At 39.7% G+C, this 21,102-nt stretch overlaps 1 protein-coding gene across 1 annotated transcript in view; it reads left to right on the top strand.

Annotated features, from left to right (window-relative positions):
* The first annotated feature begins 1,677 nt into the window (after positions 1 to 1,677).
* Positions 1,678 to 21,102, top strand: part of Antxr2 (ANTXR cell adhesion molecule 2) — a 148,659-nt gene continuing 129,234 nt past the window's right edge. The window contains exons 1-7 of the mRNA XM_045142695.1: positions 1,678 to 2,174; positions 2,851 to 2,922; positions 4,936 to 5,007; positions 17,904 to 17,985; positions 18,439 to 18,546; positions 18,689 to 18,757; positions 19,879 to 19,959. Coding sequence (XP_044998630.1) covers positions 2,023 to 2,174; positions 2,851 to 2,922; positions 4,936 to 5,007; positions 17,904 to 17,985; positions 18,439 to 18,546; positions 18,689 to 18,757; positions 19,879 to 19,959 — 636 coding nt within the window. The 5' untranslated portion in view covers positions 1,678 to 2,022. The remainder of the gene's footprint in view (positions 2,175 to 2,850; positions 2,923 to 4,935; positions 5,008 to 17,903; positions 17,986 to 18,438; positions 18,547 to 18,688; positions 18,758 to 19,878; positions 19,960 to 21,102) is intronic.

Genomic DNA, 21,102 nt, shown 5'->3' on the forward strand with positions numbered 1-21,102 from the left:
GGGGGCAAGGCTGGCAGCAAACTTATGTTGGCAAAGCACCCCATCTTGAAGATGACTTGCAGCTCTCAGCATTCTTCTTCACTTTATGTCCTCTTCTAACTTGAAACCACTCTCACAGTTTTGGGCAGACTTCCCTCACCCCAGATTTTGTTTGGTTACATATTGGTGTGGCAGTAACTGGTAAAAGTGCATGAGGTCTGTGATTTGGCTTGGATGAAGACTAAAGTTGAAAATGGACACCTACTGTGAGCTTCATGGAGGACACTGCACAGAAATGAGCAGCACCTCACACATAATAGGTACTTAGTCTTCCTCAAGGGCTGGCAGTCACATGTATATGTAGAGGCTAACACTAACACAGAATTAAATATACCTTACAATGAACAGAAGACACTGTAAAGGGTGGTATGTAAGTATCAAGAACCTCATCAGAAAGCACTGACTTTGTTCTAAAGACAAGGAGGAAGTGGCACCTCGGTTCTAAAAGCTTGACAAAGGAAGTCACAGAGGGAAGTGGTGGGGAGCAAAGAAGATGGGGAAAGCAGAGTCCGTGAACAGAACAGCTGTGCACTAACTTCAGCTCTTGTTGGAGTTTGTTGAAGGCAGACTAGCTCCCCCAAGATGAAATTCTTTATTATTTTATCGATTAAATTTTTTCTTAGCCTATACATAAAACCGAAAAGTAGTGAAAATAATATACACATTATATTTTTAAATCAGGTTACACATATTTAATCTCTTCAAGCATTCTTCATTCCCTCGATGAAATTGTCGTACAGCTGGGGGAGGATGAATGATAGTAGGAAAAATATTCAACATAGAAAAGCATCTTCCCATGTTAACTGTCTTACACACACAACCAGTGATCTCTCTTTAAGGTTGTAAACTGAAAAGCTCATGCTTTGAGATTAAATCAGAATAAAGGAATTTACATTAAAAAATATTTTGAGGCACAACTTTTCATTCCTGAACTGGGTACCCTGCCTCCCCTGCCTAATTTAGGCTTGGTGATCTGCAGCAACAAAGTTAAATTTCAAAAAAAAAAAAGAAAGAAAAGGGAGGAAAAGACAAAGAAGGAAACAAAAAGAAAGAAAAGGAAAAGGCGGAAGTTCCCTTCACTTTATGTGGTGCGTGATCCTGAGTGACTGGTGTTGTGGGGCGGGGGGAGGATGAGGCCTGAGGAGGCCACCACTTCCCTGCGGGGGGGATGGCTGGTCTAGGAGAGCCTTTCTCCCACAGCTGGGGGAAGTGGGGTGGCCTGTCAGGCTAGCAAGGTTCGTGTTGGGTCTCTACAGGACTTTTGTTTGCTTAAACTCCTCTCCCGCTAGCTTCCCAAAGCTGGCCAGTGGCCGTGGGCTGGGCACGAACCCACAAGTGTGCGCGAGCGGCTGCAGCCGGCCGCCCCGCCCCGCCCCCGGGAGAGCCCCGCGGCCGCGCGCTCGGGCTCGGCGGCGCTCCAGCAGCCCGGCCGCGGCGAGTCCCGGGACCGCCCCCGGCGCCCGGCCCCAGCCCGGCCCCGGGAAGAAAGTTGGGCGGGGAGGGAGGGGGGGGCCGGGGGAGGAGCCGCCGCGCGGGGCTCTCCGCAAGTTTGCGCCGGGGCCGCCGCGTGCCCCCTCCACCACCCCGGGTGCCCGTGGCGCTGCGCTCGGCGGCGGCTGCAGGTCAGCGCTGGGCGCGGATGGGGCGCTGGGGCCGGTGCCAGGCGGGCGCTGGGGGCTGAAGCCGAGTCCCGGGAGAAACTTGTCCCCCCTCGCCCGTGGCCGTGGGCCTTCATTGTCTGCAGCGGCCTCGGGAGCCCGGAGCGGGAGGACGGCATCCATCCCGAGCTCCTGCGGCAGCGGCGGAGACTCCCTTTGTCCTCCTCGGACTTCCCTCCCGCGGTCAGCTTGGGGAGGGGGGAGGTGTCCCCGCCGGCCCTGACGCACCCAAACCCCCTCCGGGGACTCCGCCTCCTTGGTGTCCCAGCCCGGCAGAGTCCAGGGGGCTGCGAGAGGGAGGGAGACTCGGGGCCCCGGCCACAGCATGGTGGCCGGCCGCTCCCGGGCGCTCGGCCCTGGGCGCTGGCTGCTCCCCAGCCTGTGCTTGCTGGCGCTCGGCGGTCCTAGCGTGCTCCTGCGCGCCCAGGAACAGCCCTCCTGCAGAAGAGCCTTCGATCTCTACTTCGTCCTGGACAAGTGAGTGCCTAAGCCAAGCCGGGGTCTCCTGTGAGGGTTGGCACTGCATTGGCAGGGGCTGGGGGAGGCTGGGACGGGTGTGTGTACCCTGGAGAGGGGATGGGAGAAGCTTGCAGTGGGCGCCCTGCTGTTATCTTCTTTCAAAGGGCTTTGGCTGGACGTGGGATGGGGGTGACAGGAGCCCAGGGCTCCCTGATTCTCTAGAGTACCCACTGCGTGTTCGGCCTAGCATCTCTTGAGAAATGGCAATGTGGCCACCTGAGAGAGTCTGTTGGCCCCGGGACTGAAATGGGACTCTTTCCTGGTAGCTTGTTCGCTTTACAGCATTCTACGCTCAGGCTCTCTAAAGTTTGGCCAGTTTTGCCGTGTTCACAGCGCTGTCATTGGAGCCAGGGAAAGGAAAATGTGGTTTGCATTTCCTGGGAAAGAAGGCTTTTGTTTTTGTTTTGAACAGCTGTGTCTTACTCTAAACAATTGGCAAGCAGGTTGTCCTAGAGATGTGCTGTCTTTCTTTCCTCCCGTTGGGCACCGAAGTTTTAGTTTAAAACAACTAGTTTGCTTTAAGGGGGAGGGCAGGATCCTCATCCTCACGGTATTGCAGAAATGTTTGCATTTCAGCCCCCATGATTTGTTCTTCTGATTACTTTGATTTCTTTCTTTTCTTTTTTTTTTTCAGATCTGGGAGTGTGGCAAATAACTGGATTGAAATTTACAATTTTGTCCAGCAACTTACAGAGAGATTTGTGAGGTATTTTTTTTCCCCACTTCACTTTTCTTGGCCATGGAGAGGAAGTAGATTAACCTGAAGTGTTTCTATTTTCTGAAATCTTTTATAGGGAAAACCTTTCCTGAAATGTTGATTTCTAAATATCTTATGGTGGCCTTGCACACAAGGCATCACTCAGTCTTTTAGCTGTCCCTGGGAGGTTTATTTCATCTGTATTCCAGAAACTTGGCTCAGATTCTGGGAAAGTATCTTCAAATACTATTCCAACTGTCTTTTCCTTTTCAAAATTTCATATTTTGAGCTTCAGTTATGCTTTCTCATAATTTATCACATTAAGAAATAAATTTCATGCTAATTGTATCCGTCATATAATTTCAGTTTCTAGCATTGTAAGCGTCCATGTTTAAAAGGAAAAAGTGTTGGAAAGCTTCAAATGAACATGTGTTATTAATCCACTACTAGAAAAAGCACTTGTGTGTGTGTGTGTGTTTAAGAAATGAGTTGTATTTACACCATGCGTGGGTGTGCAGTTGGTTTAAAATTTAACTGTTCTATATATGCAGTTAGCTTCACTCAGAAACTCTGCTTTCCTCTCCTATAAAAAGCACGACTGCTATGAAATCTAGCTTACTCTGTTATTTAGAGGTAACTAGGAATTAGTGGCATCTCCTATTTAAAAATAGAAGACCTTAGGATACTGTGCTTTTGAAGCTTCTTGTCCGTCCTTTTTTCTTTTTTGTTGGTTGGGGGGAAAATGCAACAAACAAGTACAAGTTTATCAGGATAATGGAAAAGGACACGGATAGGAGCTGTATCATTAAATATTGCTTCTTCCAATCTTGTCAGCCCAAATGTTTTCTGTAAAACAGGCTTGGATAATCAAAACATTTTGAAAGTCATGTTGCAAGTAACTTCAAACAATCTGTAGAGGCCTAGGCAATCCTTGCTTTCCGTTATTGGCAGCAGTAAAAGCTATCCCTATAAAAATGTATGCCTGTCCGTGTTCAATCATTTCTTGTGAAAGAAGCCAAGGAGAGCACTCTCATTCCCGGACAGGGTCTGAGGTAAAACTGTCTAGGAAAGAAAAATAAACAAGACCCTATATCTATAAGTGTCAAAGCAGAAAGGACAGTTGTTTATAAACTTCTGATTTACTCCTAGAAAAGGCCAAGTGTGTCATATAATGTTAAGCCAAAGCACAGCATCATTTCACTGCAGTGTTTGAAGGAATGAAGTTCCTATTCCTTTGGTCTGGTTTGTATGTTGGAACTCTACAGTATGCTATTCTCTGGCTCAAGCTTAGTTGTTCAGTAACTAATTATCTATCTTAGGAAATGAATAAAGGATGACTACTGACAGCACAATGCTTGAAGTATTTCTAAGCTTTTAGATGTTTCTGACCTTCAGCTTGTAGATCTTAGTTTCAGATCTTGGTCACATTTGCATTGAGAAACAGGTATGATCCTGTGAGATGAAAACTTAAAGCTTGGAAGGTAGATTCAAAATTTGAAAATGCCTACTCAAAAAGTGTTTTCCAAATTTCCTTCACATGTCCCTTGATACGCTCCAAGTATTCTTGCTTCTAGATGAATTTTGTATGGACTCTTAGCATAGCTGTGGCCATTAAGTCAAATGGACTGTTGTCCAGTCCTAATTATGGTTAATGGCAATCACTCTGAAGGGTCTCGTCTCCTGCAAGGGGGTACAGTAGAACACTAAGGGAAGAGGCATTTTCTATGAGTGAATGTTATAACAGCCTAGAATTTTTCTTCCTAGTTACTCTCTTTTTTAAATGCAAAGCCCACTGGGTATTGGAGGAATGTTTGATAGCTGAGAAGCACTGACTAAATCTAAAAATGAGTTAGACAATAATGTTAAGCAGAATCAGTTATTTTCTGCCTAAAGAGTTCCCTTTAAATGAGGCCTGGACTATTTAGTGAGACCAGTTTTGAATGAGACTTCCTAGCTCTATGTCTGCATTATATCAATGTTTCCTTAAACAACTTTTAATTGTCTTTTTTTCTTATTTTGCAGTCCTGAAATGAGATTGTCTTTCATTGTGTTTTCTTCTCAAGCAACCATTATTTTGCCATTAACTGGAGACAGGTTAGTATATTATCATTTCATTGAAGGCTTTTAGTAAAGAGATTTGACTCTACATTTAGTAGAAATGATTTATATTTCCATGTGGTGATTCAGGTCTCTCAGTGGAATCAAATACAGGCACCAGTAATTTGCATCTCTACAGTTAGAGAAAGAAAGGAGAGGTCTGAATATTATGAGAGCAGATTATCTGAAAATCAATGTAATTTACATTGGATGTAGAATGTACCATTGAGTCCAGGTCCCTGCTTTGGTTGCATATTCACTGCTTTCTACTGTTCTCCCTGTCTTTATTGTAAGCACTTCTGCACTTTTCCTATCGAGACATTAACCAGGGAGGAATTTGAAAGAGAAGAAATGGAGCTCATTGGATAATTTATCAAATTAAGCAGACATGTTGGATCTCCAGTCTTTTACTGAGGTCCAATGATGCTGAATATATTAAACTTTATAAGGAAACACACACATGCACAGACATACACACACACACTCACACTCAGAGAGAAAGAGAGAGAATGTCTCAGTGCTTTTAAAAGGTATAGATTTTTGCAAGCTGATATGATAGCATTCATGTGACATTTCCTTGCCATTTGATCATATTATAGCAGTTAGAAGTAGTCAGTAACATATTTAAAGAACACTTGCTTTCCATGGCATCAGTTTTGCTTATCAGATTATGAAGCTGTTATTCCTCATTTTGTTTTCATCATTTAGCCTAATGCATTTAAGACCTTGTGAGAATGAATGAGTCTGCATTGTTTTGGAGTCAGAATTCTCTAATGTATAGTTTTAAGCAAGGGAGACTTGTATACTTAATTTTGCACATGTGATTTTGAATTTCTGAATAATAGTTGTTAGTAGAGGTTTGCTTTTTATCTTTTGTAAAAATTAATTGAAATCAATTGGTATTTAATTCTTAATCAGTAAACCATAATATTTAAGAAGGCTCAACAAAAGAACTTGTTTACTGAGTTGCTTTGGAACATGGTATATGTATGTTTCCAATTCTTTTGTTAAAGTCTGCTTTTCCTGGTGAGGAAATCTCTGTAGGTTTGAGTACAGCCCAGGACTTCAGTCTTCCTTTTGTACTTTCCTCCTTATGTATCAGAGCAACGGACATTCCTTATAACCCACAGATAGCAGTTTCCTTTGCCCAATGGACACAAAATTTTTTACCTTTATAAAAAGAAAATTCACCACTGCCCAGCTTAGTTTCCAAAGAATTAGGTTTGAATTCAGTCATATCAAAGGATAAAAGAACAATTTTAACATCTGTGGCATGCATTTACATAGAAAACTACTTAGCACTATGCCAGACGCACATACGAATCAGTAACTGACAGCTATGTATATTGTGCCAGCTTCCCTGCCAGGCACTTTACATGTAGGTCCTCCTGTCACTTTGAAGATGAGGTCTAGTCATTGGATTCCCAGATTGAGATTGCTTAAACCTTTTTTCTGTGTTGGAGATTCTTCCTTTATGAGTGGTTGACTAAAGTGGGAAAGAGGCTGAAATAGTCAGAAGATGCCTCTCTTTCAAGACGCAACTTAATGTTGCATTCAAAGATGACTTAATTCCTCTGCATTGTATTAACCAAAACTGTCAAGGACAAATTACTTAACTTTTCCATGACTCAACTTTTCTCACATATGTGGTGATGATGATAGCACTTACCTCATAAGGTTGTTGCAAGAATCAGAGTTCATGAATACAGGAAGGAGCCTGGTATGTTAGTATTCATGAGATACAAGCTTTATCATTATTATTTGGAACTAAGGAGTATGTAGTATTTAATGACTGGGAGAAAAGTCTGTCTATATAAAGGGAATACTATGTGCCAGGTAGTCTTGCTTGAATAGATTTATAATATCCCAGGAAGGATTTTAATAGTGCTACTTGCCACTTATTTTATACATAACTGGCTTCTTGATCTCTTTCTAAATAGAAATACTTTGAGTTTTATTATATTTCACTATGTGGGACAAGTTGAATTAATTTGGCTCAACAGAAGATACATACATTGAAAGAAAACTTGGATGAGAGGTTTAGTTTGAATGATTTGTGGACCTTGGGTGAATTATTTCCTCAGTGTGTTGGGCTTAGTCTATAAAATTCAGATATCATGTCTACTAGATTTTCTCAGAGAGTTCCTGTGATGATCCAAGTAAGACAATGAATTGGAAGGGACTTCACATTGTCACAGAACATCTCCAATAAAGTTCATTGTTTTCTTATAAATACTTCCTTTACTGTTTGGGCACATAGAGAGAATAGGACCACCAGGGCCTCTAGTCACTGCAACAGACTCCAGAAGCATGTGCCACCTTGTGCATCTGGCCTACTTGGGTGCTGGGGAATCAAACCTGGGTCCTTCAGCTTTGCAGGCAAGAACCTTAACCACTAAGCCATGTCTCCAGCTGCCTTTACTATTTCATTAATTGAATCAGCAATTTTTCAAATTTCTGTGACCATGTATAGTTGGATATAGGATCACTTTGCTTCCATTACTAATTTTTACAAAAATTATTCTTATTTATTTTGTGTGCATATGTGAAAATATTCCTATGTAGATGCAAGAAAACAGTGCACAATTGTCTTCAACACTCCTGTAAAGCCTTCTGTCAAAACCTATAAATTTTTGTTTGTCTGTTTTTTTGAGGTAGCATTTTGCTCTAGTTCAGACTGACCTGGAATTCACTATGTAGTCTCAGGGTGGCCTTGAACTCATGGTAATCCTCTGCCTCCCAAGTGCTGGTATTAAAGGTGTGAGCCACCATGCCTGGCTTGTTTGTTTTTTGAAGTAGGATCTCACTCTAGCCCAGGGTGACCTGGAATTCACTATGGAGGTTCAGGTTGGCCTTGAACACACAACAGCCCTCCTACCTCTGCCTCCCAGTGTTAGCAAAAAGGTGTGCACACCATGCCCAGCTAAAACCTATATACTTGGAGTACTCCCTGTATAGAAACTTTTCCAGTGCCTTATAGTATACACCTAAATAGATGTAACTTTTAGTGTGATTTGAAAAGCAACAGTTAAGCAATGAAAAGTACAGTGTTTCACAATCTTAATTGTATTACTCATAATCTTCAGTACCTTGATAAATATGAAAAGTAGCACTGTTTCTCAGGGGTTGCTAAATGTTTTCAGCAACAATGAGAGAAGATTGGAAGAGAAAGAGTACTAATGTTTACTGCTATCATGGTAAACATGATAATGGTTTCATCATTGTTTTCATTAACATGTAAATTCAAAAGTAAAAGACTCATGGCAGGATAATTTCAGTTATATACTTTATATACCTATCTTAGTTTTTTTTTTTTGTCTTTTTTTTTTTTTTTTTTTTTACTTTAAGTACTTTAGTTTAAAGCACTCCTTCCTTTCCTTGTGTTCCTTTGGTTGGTATCCTCCTTCTTACCTGCCTGCCTATCTGATTGATGCAGTGGAGCTGGGATTCACACAAAGATGAATAATCTAGTGTGTGTAAGGGCATGAGTATATACATAAATAAGTCAACATTGTATTAATGGGCCAGAGAATAGGAAATATGCAATATGCAAATACACAACCTGTCAGTATTGAAGAATATGGAATCAGAACTCACTTTAAGGATATCACTAGTTACCAAGTTGTGTAACCAGCAATAGTGATATATCCAATTCTGTTCAGTATTATTTAATGACATAATAGTGATTTGGTTTAAAACATTCATGGGACAATTATGATATACAAAGTAGTATGCAAAGTGCTTTAATGCTATTATCTCCATTTTACAAATTGGGAAAATGATGATAATAAGTAAAATTATCTATCTCATCTAAGCACATAGTTTACAAATGCAAAGCTATGCATTAGGCTTCTTGATTTTTAAAGTTTAAAGCAGATTGTACCATTCCATGCGTAAAACAGTTTAATGACTTACATAGTATATGCTTTTCAGTAGTCTCAAAACCCTTAGCTGAGTGCCCTAGTTAGTCCTGTCCTTCGGTGTGCTGTCCTACAGCCCAGACCAACAGCTCTTCTTCCCATTTCACGGACAAGCCAAGCTGCTGCAAACATTAGGATCTTTGCTATTTTTCTGTTTCACATGTTCCTTGATACGTTTGCTCTTCCTATATCATCTCGTGGGCTACAAATGTATCCCAGTGGTAAAGTGTTCATGTATAACATGATATCCAGCACCACAAAACCAAGCAGCCAACCTACCAAACAGGACCAAAAAAAAAAAAAAAAAAAAAAAAAAAAAAAAAACAATCAACGAGAAAAATCTCATTTGTAAACTGTTCTGTGAAGCCTTGCCTGGCTTTCAAGTCCAAAGCAAGCTCACCCCTCCTCTCCAGTTTCTCCCATTATTTTTTTTTCCTTGTCACTTTTTGAAATATTCTATTAGTTAAATCAATTATATTCTCTCTCTCTCACCCGAGTGTAAATCCATATGCATTGACATAAAAATATATACAAGTTATTTTAAGTGATAAAGCAAGTTGTAGAACACTTGGTTTGAATTTATGCTGTGTAAAATAGAAACAAACAAAAAAATCCTTCATTGTTTACATGGTGAGTGTGGTAAAAAACACATGGAACGACTGCTGTTAAAAATGACACTGGGCCTGGAGAGATGGTTTAACAGTTAAGGCACGTGTCTGCAAAGCCAAAGGACCCCGAATCGATTCCCAGGACCCATGTAAGCCAGATGCACAAGGTGGCGCATGCATCTGGAGTTCATTTACAGTGGCTGAAGGCCCTAGTGCACCCATTCTCTCTGTCTGCTTCTCTCTATCTTTCACTTAAATAAATGAATCAATAAATAAAATATTAAAAAAGACACTGTCTCAGGTATGAGATGGAATATGGGAAGGGTCATAACAGTTTGATCTTTATGTTTCCAAGTTATTTCATTTACTTCATTAAAAATGCATTTAAAAACATTTTAAAATGCTTAAAGGAAAAGAGAATTTACTGATGTCTTTTGCAGTTACAGGTTGCTAAGCTAGTGTCAGGATGAAATTGAGGGATTGGAAAGAAAAAGCATCAAGAAATAAATCATGAGGGATTGGAAAGAAAAAGCATCAAGAAATAAAACGTAGTAGCTAATGATACCTTGGAAGTTCTGGAAGACTACTTTATAGTGTACAGAACAAGATTGGAACTTGGGTCAAGTAGACATTAGAACTCCATCCTAGCTGTGTGACCTTGGGCATGTTCTTTTACCTCTTGAACCTAATTCCTGAACCAGGTAAAAGGAGCTAATTGTTGCCACCATAAAGCCATGCTGAGCTGATTTTGTGAGCAGGCTTAATTAAGCTTGTAACATGTAATGGCTGCACCACAAATGTTTGCTACAGTATTTTCATTTCTTTCTTTGTGTCTATCATCAGTCTGCATCTACCTTGTAATTTTTATAGTTGTGGTTTTTTGATGTTGTTGTCATGGTGATAATTAGTTCAGAAGGAGGCCAAGGCCAAATTGGAATGTGAAAGTCACTGGTGTACATTGTCATAGTTTGATCATGTTGTGTCAGGATGCTAATGAAAATTTAACTTTTTTTTTTAGTATTTTTGAAAATACATTTATTTATTTACTTGTAATGTGTGTGTGTGTGTGTGAGAGAGAGAGAGCGCTAATGGGTGTGGCAGGGCCTCTAGCTGCTGCAAACTCCAGATGCATGCATCTGGCTCTAAATGGGCATGGGGAATCAAACCTGGGTCAGCTAACGAACATTTAGTGAAGTCAGGAGGTCTTGCTGTCTGAGGCAGAGGACAACAGTCAGGCCCGAGAGCCACACCCTTGTTTGAGACTGAGCATGAGCACTTCTACACTGTGCTGTCCTGACTCAGGCTGTTCCCCTTCTGTACTTTTCATTTTAACCAGAATTTGTCACACTTCAAAAGCATAGTCATCTTCTGTACGGCTCTGTTCTCACATGCCTGAGAACTGAAAAGAGGAAGTGACCATACTTGGGTTGGTTTTTGAAAAATTCTACTAGGGAAGTAAGTCTTCCTGTTGAAAAATCTGTTTAGGCACACATTTTCTAACCTGGAGGGACTTGGCCTGGTCAGCAGCTAGGCTCTGATGATGATATTCAGTGAAGAGTTACTCTGTGGGTCAGGCCTAGAATATTTAGTACACTGTGAAATCCTGCCTGGGAGACAAACCTGGAAACGGAGAAGTGGTCAAACGCAGAGGCCAGTTCCAGTGGTGCAACATTGAATGAGGAAATGCCATAAAGATGCAGGATGTAGCTGGCCTGAACTTCAGGTGTGAACTGGGTACTAGAAATGCAAACTAAATTGGAGACCACCAGGGTATTTGTGCGCAGATATTTTCAGGTCCAGGATCACCACTTTGGATTTATTGCTCTAGAGTCTACAGCACAGAGAAGTCAGCAAATTAGTGACCTTTTAAGTTAATCAATAAGCAAGTTGATATAAATTAGAGTAAGAACTTGTCAGTTCCTAAGATGGTAGAATATATTTCTCTCTCTCTCTTTCAAGTTTGGGCTGGGCCAGTGACTGACAGAGTTGAGCCAACAGCATGTAGCAGACATGAATATGAACTCCTTCTCTCATGGTCTTGGAAACCTTCTGCTGTATAAAAGTTGTGATTATCCTGAGACCCCTGTGCTGGAGGAAAACCCAGCCTGCCCATGCAAAGCAGAATCATGAATCTGGTCAGCAGGCCTCTCTGAGTTCTGAGGCAACAACCTGCATCTGCACTGGCTCCAACTTTCTAGCCACGGGCCTGAGCCATTTCAACTTATTCTCCTCTCCAAACTGGCCACTTTAGAAACACCAGCACTGTGCATTCATTGCATAATCCGTTTGTCTTTACGCTCCTAATTTTGGGGTAGTTTAAGTTCAGCACTTGGAAGGCCACGATGACAATGTAATGAGCATGGGAGCTGAAAGACCACAAGGAGACAATAAGGGCTGCAAATACACTGTCACTAGAAGTGGAAGCAAAGTGGCCCTTGTGAGTAGTGGTGCAAATGCATGGTGAGGTTAGAAAGTAGAGAATGTGTGTCTGTAGCACACATATACAGACAGAGCTAAGGGGAGGTGCGCAGAGGTCTACTGAAGATGTCAGCTGGCATCTTTCAGCCACCTGTGATGACAAGAGAGGAATAGGAGGAGTTGGAGAGGGAACCACTCTATCTTCAAGCAGTATGCAGATGAAGTATAAATAACCAACAATTTAACTGGCTGAAAAATAAAACTTGCTTTCATCTTTAGTCTCCCTTGACAAAATGCTTTTCCAATATAAAAAGAGCTATTAGTAATAAGACCTGGATAGATACCTGTAAAATGTGGCATCAGAATTAAGATCAGAACAAGGGGGCACCTGAAGGTTACTTGGTTAAGACTTCAGAAAGACTTATGATGGAGCCTTACAGATCCTCCTGTCTAAGCAGCAAGTCTTTCAAGAATCTGAAAGGTGTGCCTCTAGCTAATTATATGTTCCTAAGCATTCTGGGGGTGTGTTTCACCTGAGGAGAAAGGAGACTCATTTAAAGAAATGTTGTACATATGGCCTTTGTGTGGTAGAGTATATCATAATTTGATGCTAAGGGATTCCACAAAATTTCAATTTGGATTAAAAGAGAGATATTTCAAAATGAAAGAGACCTGTGGACCTTCAACTTCCATGACCAGGAGAGAGTTTAAAATGTGGACCATAGGAAGACTGATCAGAACTTGGGAGGCAATGTCCATGAGTGCACTCTTTGGTAACAATAGTGTGAGTTTCTCCCAGAATTCTGTGAGCTGACAGTGTTCAGCTGCAAGTTTACTCACCCCTGGGATACTACATGAGGATGAGAGATAGGATAGATGCTCTGATAGAGTTGGTCCAGGGGCTCTGCTGGGGCCGTTTCTTTCATGGACCATCTTTGGTCTCCTCCCGCTGACTTCTGTGTGTGGCTCATCGTCTCCCATCATGGCACCTGCCTCCTAGGGGTGGTGGTAACCCCCAAAGCAAGCAGCCTATCATGAAGAAGTCATGTTTCCACTGCTGTTATGGTTTGGAATCAGTTGTTTAAGAACTTATTCTACTGCCAAGCAATAAAGCATCAATTAGTTTCAAGAGGAGAGGAAGTGAACTTTGTCTCTTGGTAGAAGAAGAGCCACATGAATTAAAAACAAAAAAAAATGAAGACCGGGCATGATGGCACACGCCTTTAATCCCAGCACTCTGGAGGTAGAGGTAGGAGGTTCAGCATGAGTTCGTGGCCAGCCTGAGATTGCATGGTAAATTCCAGGTCAGACTGGGCCAAAGTGAGACCCTACCTCGAAAAACAAGAAACAAACAAACAACAACAACAAAAAATTGAGAACCAGCCAGGCTAGGTGGCACACTTATTTAATCTCATCACTAGGGAGGCAGAGGTAGGAGGATCACTGTGAGTTCGAGTACACCCTGAGACTACATAATTAATAATAATTCATCCTGGGATATAGTGAGACCCTACCTTGAACAATTAAAAAAAAAAAAACAATTGGCGGATAAGAGGTGCTTTAATAAATATTGACAATAAGTGTACATGTATGTGATGTATTTTGATCAGAATCCTTTTGTGTTATCTTCTATTATCCTTCTCCATTCCCTTCCAGATAACTCCCTTCTTTTCAACTAGTCCTGATAAGAGATTCATTGTCTTGGCTGCATGTCAGAATACTCTGAGGAATTAAGCCCTCCTCTTCCTCCTTCCCCCTTCACAGCCTAGAAATTTGAGTGGTACTAATAAAGCTAAAAGTTTCATAAAAAATGAGTCAATGGAATTTCTCTCCCTTTCTTGTTCCCTCTCCTCACTTCCTCACCTCCTTGTCCTTTCCCTCCTTTTTCTTCAGTTGATTACATAGTTTAGTTCCCTGGTTCCCACTTAAAAAACCCAGATGTTTAGGAGCTGAAGAGATGGCTTAGTAGTTAAGACACTTGCCTGCAAAGCCTAACAACTGGGGTTCAATTCCCCAGTAGCCACATAAAACCAAATGCAATAGCGCATGTTTCTAGAGTTCATTTGCAGTGGCTGGAGGCCCTGACACACCCATTTGCTCTCTCTTTCTCTGCCTCTCTTCTCTCTATCTCTTTCTGCTTGCACATAAATAAAAATGAAACAAAATCCTAGATCTTTAATAAACTGTTTTATTCATTTAAGTCTTGCCTATTTCTAAAACATATTTTAGGATGCTTGTAACCTAATAACAATATTAGAGAAACTTGTTAAATTATTAAAACATGAAAAAGAATTTAAGATTTTGGGTAAAAATTTTGAAGCAAGTGAATAACTCCAGAAACTTAACAGAATTTTTTTTTTTTTTTTGATTGATTAAGAAATTGACTGTGAGACTGGAGAAATGGTTTAGTGGTTAAGGTGCTTTTAGCTTGCCTGCAAAGCCAAAGGACCCAGGTTCGATTCCCTAGACCCATGTAAGCCAGATGCACATGGAAGCACATGAGTCTGGCATTTGATTGCAGTGGCTGGAGGCCCTGGCACGCCCGGTCTCTTTCTCTTTACTTGCCTGTTTCTCTCTCTCTTTCTCAAATAAATAAAGAAAAATAAATATTAAAAAAAATAAAACTTCTGCTTTCTTTCTAAAAAGGAAGGAAGGAAGGAAGACAGACAGACAGACAGAAAGAAAAAGAGAAAGAAAGAAGGAAAGAGAGAAAGAAAGAAACTGGGTTTCCTGGTAGTCAGGCAAGAAAAAAACGTGTGCATAGTTGTATGTAGCAGAGGGGGAAGTGGCTAACAGCTACTGAAAGATAACAAAAAAAACATCTGCCCTTAGGATTTAGAGGGGATTTTGCATGATGACAGTTCCCTTGGCAACAGCTTTAAACAAATATTGAAGCAGTTTCAATATTACTGTTTTAATACTCCTGCTGCTCATTGTTGAAGACACAACATTAAAGCCAGTGAAACTGGTCCACAACAATATTGGGCTTGAGCGTCTCTTTGTTGAATCTTCTTTTCTTCCTCTTCCCTCTTCTTTTTCCTCCTCTTGCTGTTTCCTAGTAGTATGCATTAGGGTTCTGTTTATAACCTATAGCACCACTTTGTTTTCCTGATGAGGGACTTAGAACTTTGAGTTGGTTGGCACCCTTTGAGAACTACCCTCTCTGGTTTTGGGTTTCATTTTCCCCAAACTAACACTGATGGAGAAAAGGCTGATGGCCTGGTCCCACTCCAGCCTCATGGGTGCTGATATCACTGGATCTGGGCAAGAAACCCTTTCCTCCCATGTCTTTGCAACTGCAAAAGTGATGGTGGGTGGCTTTGTGATCATGGGAGCGCACAGAGGCAGCAACCCTTGCCATGTTCTCTCATCAGTCGAAATAAACTAACAGAGACTAAGAAGGACCGGGAGCCCCTATCTGGCCAGTTTCTTCTAGTCTGTCTTGTGCTCATGCTGCCTGGTCCTGGTTGGCAGGGGCGGAGAGTAGGGTAAGAAGGCAGATTTTATTATGCAGATTCTGTTTGTGTAAACTTGCATTTTAGTTGTCTTTTAAAAAATATGTTTTATTTTTAATTATTTATTAGAGACAGATGGAGGGAGGGAGGGAGGGAGGGGGAGAGAGAGAGAGAAAGAGAGAGAGAGAGAGAGAGAGAGAGAGAGAGAGAGAGAGAGAGAGAAGGAAGGAAGGGAGGGGGAGGGAGAGGGAGAGAGATGGGCACACCAGGGCATTTAGCCACTGCAAATGAACTCCAGATGTATATGCCACCATGTGTATCTGGCTTATGTGGAACCTGAAGAATTAAACCTGGGTCCTCAGGCTTTGCAGGCAAGTACCTTAACCATGAAGCCCTTTTGTTATCTTTTTTCTTTCTCTTTGGCAGCAAACATTAATGGTTGAGAACACACTGCCACTCATTTCTAGGAAGCACCAAATCTTTGGTTTTTATATGCATTCAGGCAAAATCAGTATCAAGTTGTTAATGCTGGTTTCAAACATAAGTATTACATAAAACAAGCTTATATGTTATGCTGTTTCATTCCCCATATATAGAATTATTAAGCTTTCCTCTGATAACTTAAAAAATTTATTGAGCATTTATTTGCCAGGAGGCTTTGTAATAAGTTCAGAGTAGAAAAATACATCATAAGTGAAAGACATGGAGATAGCCATTGTAAATCCTCCAGTGTGAGGAGTAAAAATTCTAACTTGAATTAATTAAATTAGCTAAATTATTTTAAAGTAGAATGTTTTAAGAGACAAAATTTTCATCATAGTAAGCAATGAATACAGGTAGGCCAGAAAGCTTAGGGACACTTTGAAAAAGAATGGTCAATGAGATAGGAGAAAAACTTAGAATAGGTAGACTTATGTTTGAATCCAAGTATTAAAAGAAGCAGTTGGTCTGGGTTGGAAAATATGCTAAACCAGGAAGGAGGGGAGTTTGACTTACACCTTACCACTTTTATCCTTCTTTTCAAAAGCCTTCTCACATGGAGATTGGAGTTGTTTGGTAAAAAAAAAAAATTATTATTCTATTAAAATATAATCAAAAAGTTACTTTAAAAATATATGCGAGGTGAGTGAATGGCTATAACTTTGTCATATATTACTATTTTTGATGTTACAATCACATCATATAGTCAGACATGTTTAAAATATGTATAAAATGCTATGTAGGACTCATTAGTTTCTTCATATAAAAATGATATTCTTTGTATAATTAGCCACATTTGTCCATCACCCTCAATAATATGGAGAGTGTATTGTATTTTAAAAACATGATTCTGTTGGTCATTTTAAGAATTTTATGTTTAAAAAAACATATTTTTTGCTTTTGTTGCAAACTAAAATTCAAAAAACAGTATGTTGAGAAGATCTCTTCAGAAATTTGAAGTTTAAAATTTAAGCCTGTTGTGAAACTGCATGCCTTTAATGCCAACAACTGAGAGGTAGGGATAAGAGGGTCCTCAGTTCAAGGCCAGCCAAGGCTATTAGCAAGTCTTTGTCTAAACAAACAAACAAACAAATCCACCAAAAATGAAGTAAAGCCTTCAGAATGAAAATCTGAATTTATTTTGTAAGGGTAGTTTTGCAACATTATTTTAGAACATCCTTATGCTTTTTAAATATAGATTTAAAAACCTATAAAATGGATCTTACTTTGTTCCTCCACATGAATTAGCTCTGATTGATATTGTAACCATAATCCACACAGCTATACTTCACTGGGACAATAAACTATGTATGATGAAAAAGATTGTCATTTGATTTTTCATATTTTTCAGTCAGATTGTCTTTCTCAAGAGTTCAATACCCTCGTGTGTATCCACCCACCTACCCATGTGTCCACTCATGCATTCTTCAAATAAGTATCAAATGCTTATTATAGTCAAGAGAAGATGCTGGTTGTTGGTGTCTGAATGTGTGAGAAGTTGCACAGAAGTGAATGAATCATGTGACTTATGACTGTGACTCTAAAATAGAAAATATTATTTTCTCTATGCAAGGGTTAAGTAATATGATTGAGGACTTTAAAAAGTAATGATATGTCCCCATTTCCAGGGAGATAGGCTGAGTGGGTTCTTTTGCACTGATGCCCAGCTACCTAATCTTCGTATTTTTTTTTGTGGATGAGAGAACATGCTGTACTCCTTAGAACTTAAGCAAATATGGATAAAGATATCTGTTCTCAGCTCAAAATGAATACAGCAAACTTTGATTTTATGTCTTTTTCAGAAATTTTACTTTTCCATTGTTAAAACACAGAACTTATTGAAATGATAGAAAGTGTGAGCAGTTAGTTCTTAAAATCCACATTATTTCCTTCATTTCTTAAAATTCACATCTTTTCCTTTCTTTCTTGCTGCTAGGGACATGATTGCAGTATTCTTAGGCTGTTCAAGAAGTGTTCGTTGTGAACTTTTCTCATTTTCCTCTGCATTTCAGAGGCAGAATCAGTAAAGGATTGGAGGATTTAAAACAAGTTTCTCCAGCAGGAGAGACATATATTCATGAAGGACTGAAGCTAGTAAGTATGGGAGAGAATGGTTTCTTATTCTATAATTAAATATAACTTTAGCAAAGCTCAAAGCCTTTTCATATATTTATTCTTCATTTTCTTTTTCCATGCTGATAGTCATTCTAGACATGAAATGGGTAGAAAGCATCTCTTACTATGGACGTTAAGAAAATTTTGGATGCATTCTATCTCCTAAGAAATTTTTCCTTTTACTCTGTGGTTATATTTAATCAACCATAACTAAAAATCTGTACTACATAAATGTAATAATAACTACCTTACATTGTAAATATACACATATTTCAAATAAAAACATTAACACACCATACCTTGTTTCAAAAGATAGCCAGTCATATTCTGATGGTTTTAATTTTGTCAGACCTTCAAATTCAGCTCAATCGAACATTCTGGTTAAAAGTTAATATTTAATCCGGGTGGGATAATTATGCTTCATTTTTTCAGGCAAATGAACAAATTGAGAAAGCAGGGGACTTGAAAACCTCCAGTATGATAATTGCACTGACAGATGGCAAACTGGACGGTCTGGTGCCATCCTATGCAGAGAATGAGGTGAGTGTGGATCTGCGATCCACTGGAGCACCTTTACTGTGTTTACTTACATGGATTTATATCTGAATCTCAACTTCCCTCCCCCTCCCTTCTTCCTTCTCCTCTTCCCCTCCCTCTCCCCTTTTCATTTCTCTCTCCATAGGCAAAGAAGTCCAGGTCACTTGGAGCTAAGGTTTATTGTGTTGGAGTTCTTGACTTTGAACAGGCTCAGGTTGGTAACAAAAGATCTGCATTTTTTTTTTTTTTTTTTTGAGAGAGAGCGAGCGAGCGAGCAGGTGTGTGTGCCAGGGCCTTTCAGCCACTGTGAATGAACTCCAGATGTGTGCACACCCTTGTGTGCATGTGCAACATGCATGCTTGTGTCACTTGTACGTCTGGCTACATTGGGACCTGGAGATTTGAACAGGAGTTCCTAGGCTTTGTTGACAAGTGTCTGAACTGCTAATGCATCTCTCCCACCCAGATCTCCAAACTTTAGATCACATAATTTCCTTAAGGATAGCTAAATTCACTCTTTCACGAGTGACCTATTAGAAAGATTTTTCTATAAAAGGTTTTATGTTTTGAGCACTGTACTAAGTGTCAGACTTTTGGTAGGTTTTGTTTGGAAACTAAAAGGGTTTAGTGAACTAAAATTAGATAAATATTAGGATTAAAATAATATTAGTACTTATTTCATTCAACTGATATGATTATTATGATAGTCTTATTTAGAATTTTTATTTTGATTTTAAATGAAAATGTCAAAGATAAAAAAAATTTAAAAACAGAAACTATATAAATGCAAGTCCTAATCACCCCTTTGAGTTTGTAATCAGTAACTCTTTCCATGCATGTATATAATAAACATGTTAATAAACTTCTTTTTAGTTTATCTCCTTAATATTTTTGGCTCAAGTGTGTAAAAATATGAGAAATTAACTTAGAAATCTTTAGTGATCTTACAAAACTATTTTTTCCCCATGAAGTTTTGAGAGTTTATATACTAAAATATTTTTCTTTAAAAAATCATTTTACATTTATGTTTTTGAATATTGGTTTAGAGCTGAAACCCTCATGCCATTAACTTTAAATATACCCTTGTGCCACTCCTACATTGTAACTCAACACCAAGGTCTAAGGGCATGTCTGACCTTTATTTCATGATGGTACCTTTGGAGTGAAAAGTCTGTCATCTTCAGTTCATGACCTTAAACACAGGCAACACTGGTAAATGACTTCTGGGTAGTAATTTTTCAGATGAATATAACCAAATCATAATTTTAAATATGAATATAAAGTGCTATATGTTTTAACCATCCATTAATTGAGCTTTCTTCCCTTCCTCTAAAGTTGGAAAGAATTGCTGATTCCAAAGAGCAAGTTTTTCCAGTCAAAGGTGGATTTCAAGCTCTCAAAGGAATAATCAATTCTGTGAGTATGTTTATGGATCAGGAAAGGCTAGCAATTTTATGTACATTTCACATTTTAAGAAGAAAACGTAACATGGAACATGTGGTCAATATTTAGTAAAAAGAGCAAGAACGGAGTTTACTTGTTGCTTCAACCACAGTGTAATTCTAAAGATCTGGAGATTGCTTCGAAGGAGATTGGTACTTCCTGTCATGAGGCGCTCTGAGAGCTCGGGCTTGTGATTACCAGTTTAAGATTTTTCTAAACCATCTCAGACCCTTACATTCTTTGAGCATGCAGTTAACTACCTTTTGAGACTGTGGAGAGTTGTCAAGACCTTAGAGTAAAGATGTAAAATAAAACAGAAAAAAATTGGACTGGAATGTGGGAGAACTCCCTCCATTTCTGTTTCTTAGTGATCAGTCTGGCAACCTGATCTGGGACTGAAGATAGGACTGGAGCTGTTCTTCCCATTTAAATGATTAATAGTTTCCCTGGAGCACATAACATTTCTAGTTGGGATTCAGCAGTGCCATCTCTGGGGATCATTAGACTTGGGGGGAGGCACTCCTAAGCGGGCCTGGGTTGGGGGAGGGAGAGTGAAATGCTAAGTGTGGAGCTCCTGCTTTTCATGGCTGAGGTTTATGCTTCATTTTACTGCCTTTTGCTGGGAGCACTAGGAACAGTTGCTATTAAGTATTTATGATATTTTGGTAAACATCACCTGGAACTACAGGTGAGTATATATATTCTCTAAGCAAAAGGTTTTCCTTTAATCTTTAGGTATTTATAAAAGGAAAGAAAATCTCACTTCCACATTTGGCTTCTGCACTTAAAACTTTTTGTGAAAGATCATGCTCTTCAGAAACACAGGGTGTGATGTGCTGATTTTTTTTTTTTTTTCAGAAGTACATAGGCTTTTCACACACTGATGGAACTTTTTAGAGAAAATCTGTAACTCAGTTCATTATACTTAGGGGGTAAAGCAAATGCAAATGCAGAACAGAAAAGAGACTCACAAAAATTTAATTACTTTTGGAGTCTATATGTGTCATTACATTTGTAATTTATGGAAAATTACAATGGGGAAAGTAGTAAATAATTCTGTGGCTGGGTTCAGGGTAAATGACAATGTGATTTAAGTTTTAAAGTACAGGAAAAGGG

This window comes from Jaculus jaculus, chromosome 2 (genome assembly GCF_020740685.1).
Source record: "Jaculus jaculus isolate mJacJac1 chromosome 2, mJacJac1.mat.Y.cur, whole genome shotgun sequence".
In the NCBI taxonomy this organism is placed as follows: Eukaryota; Metazoa; Chordata; class Mammalia; order Rodentia; family Dipodidae; genus Jaculus; species Jaculus jaculus.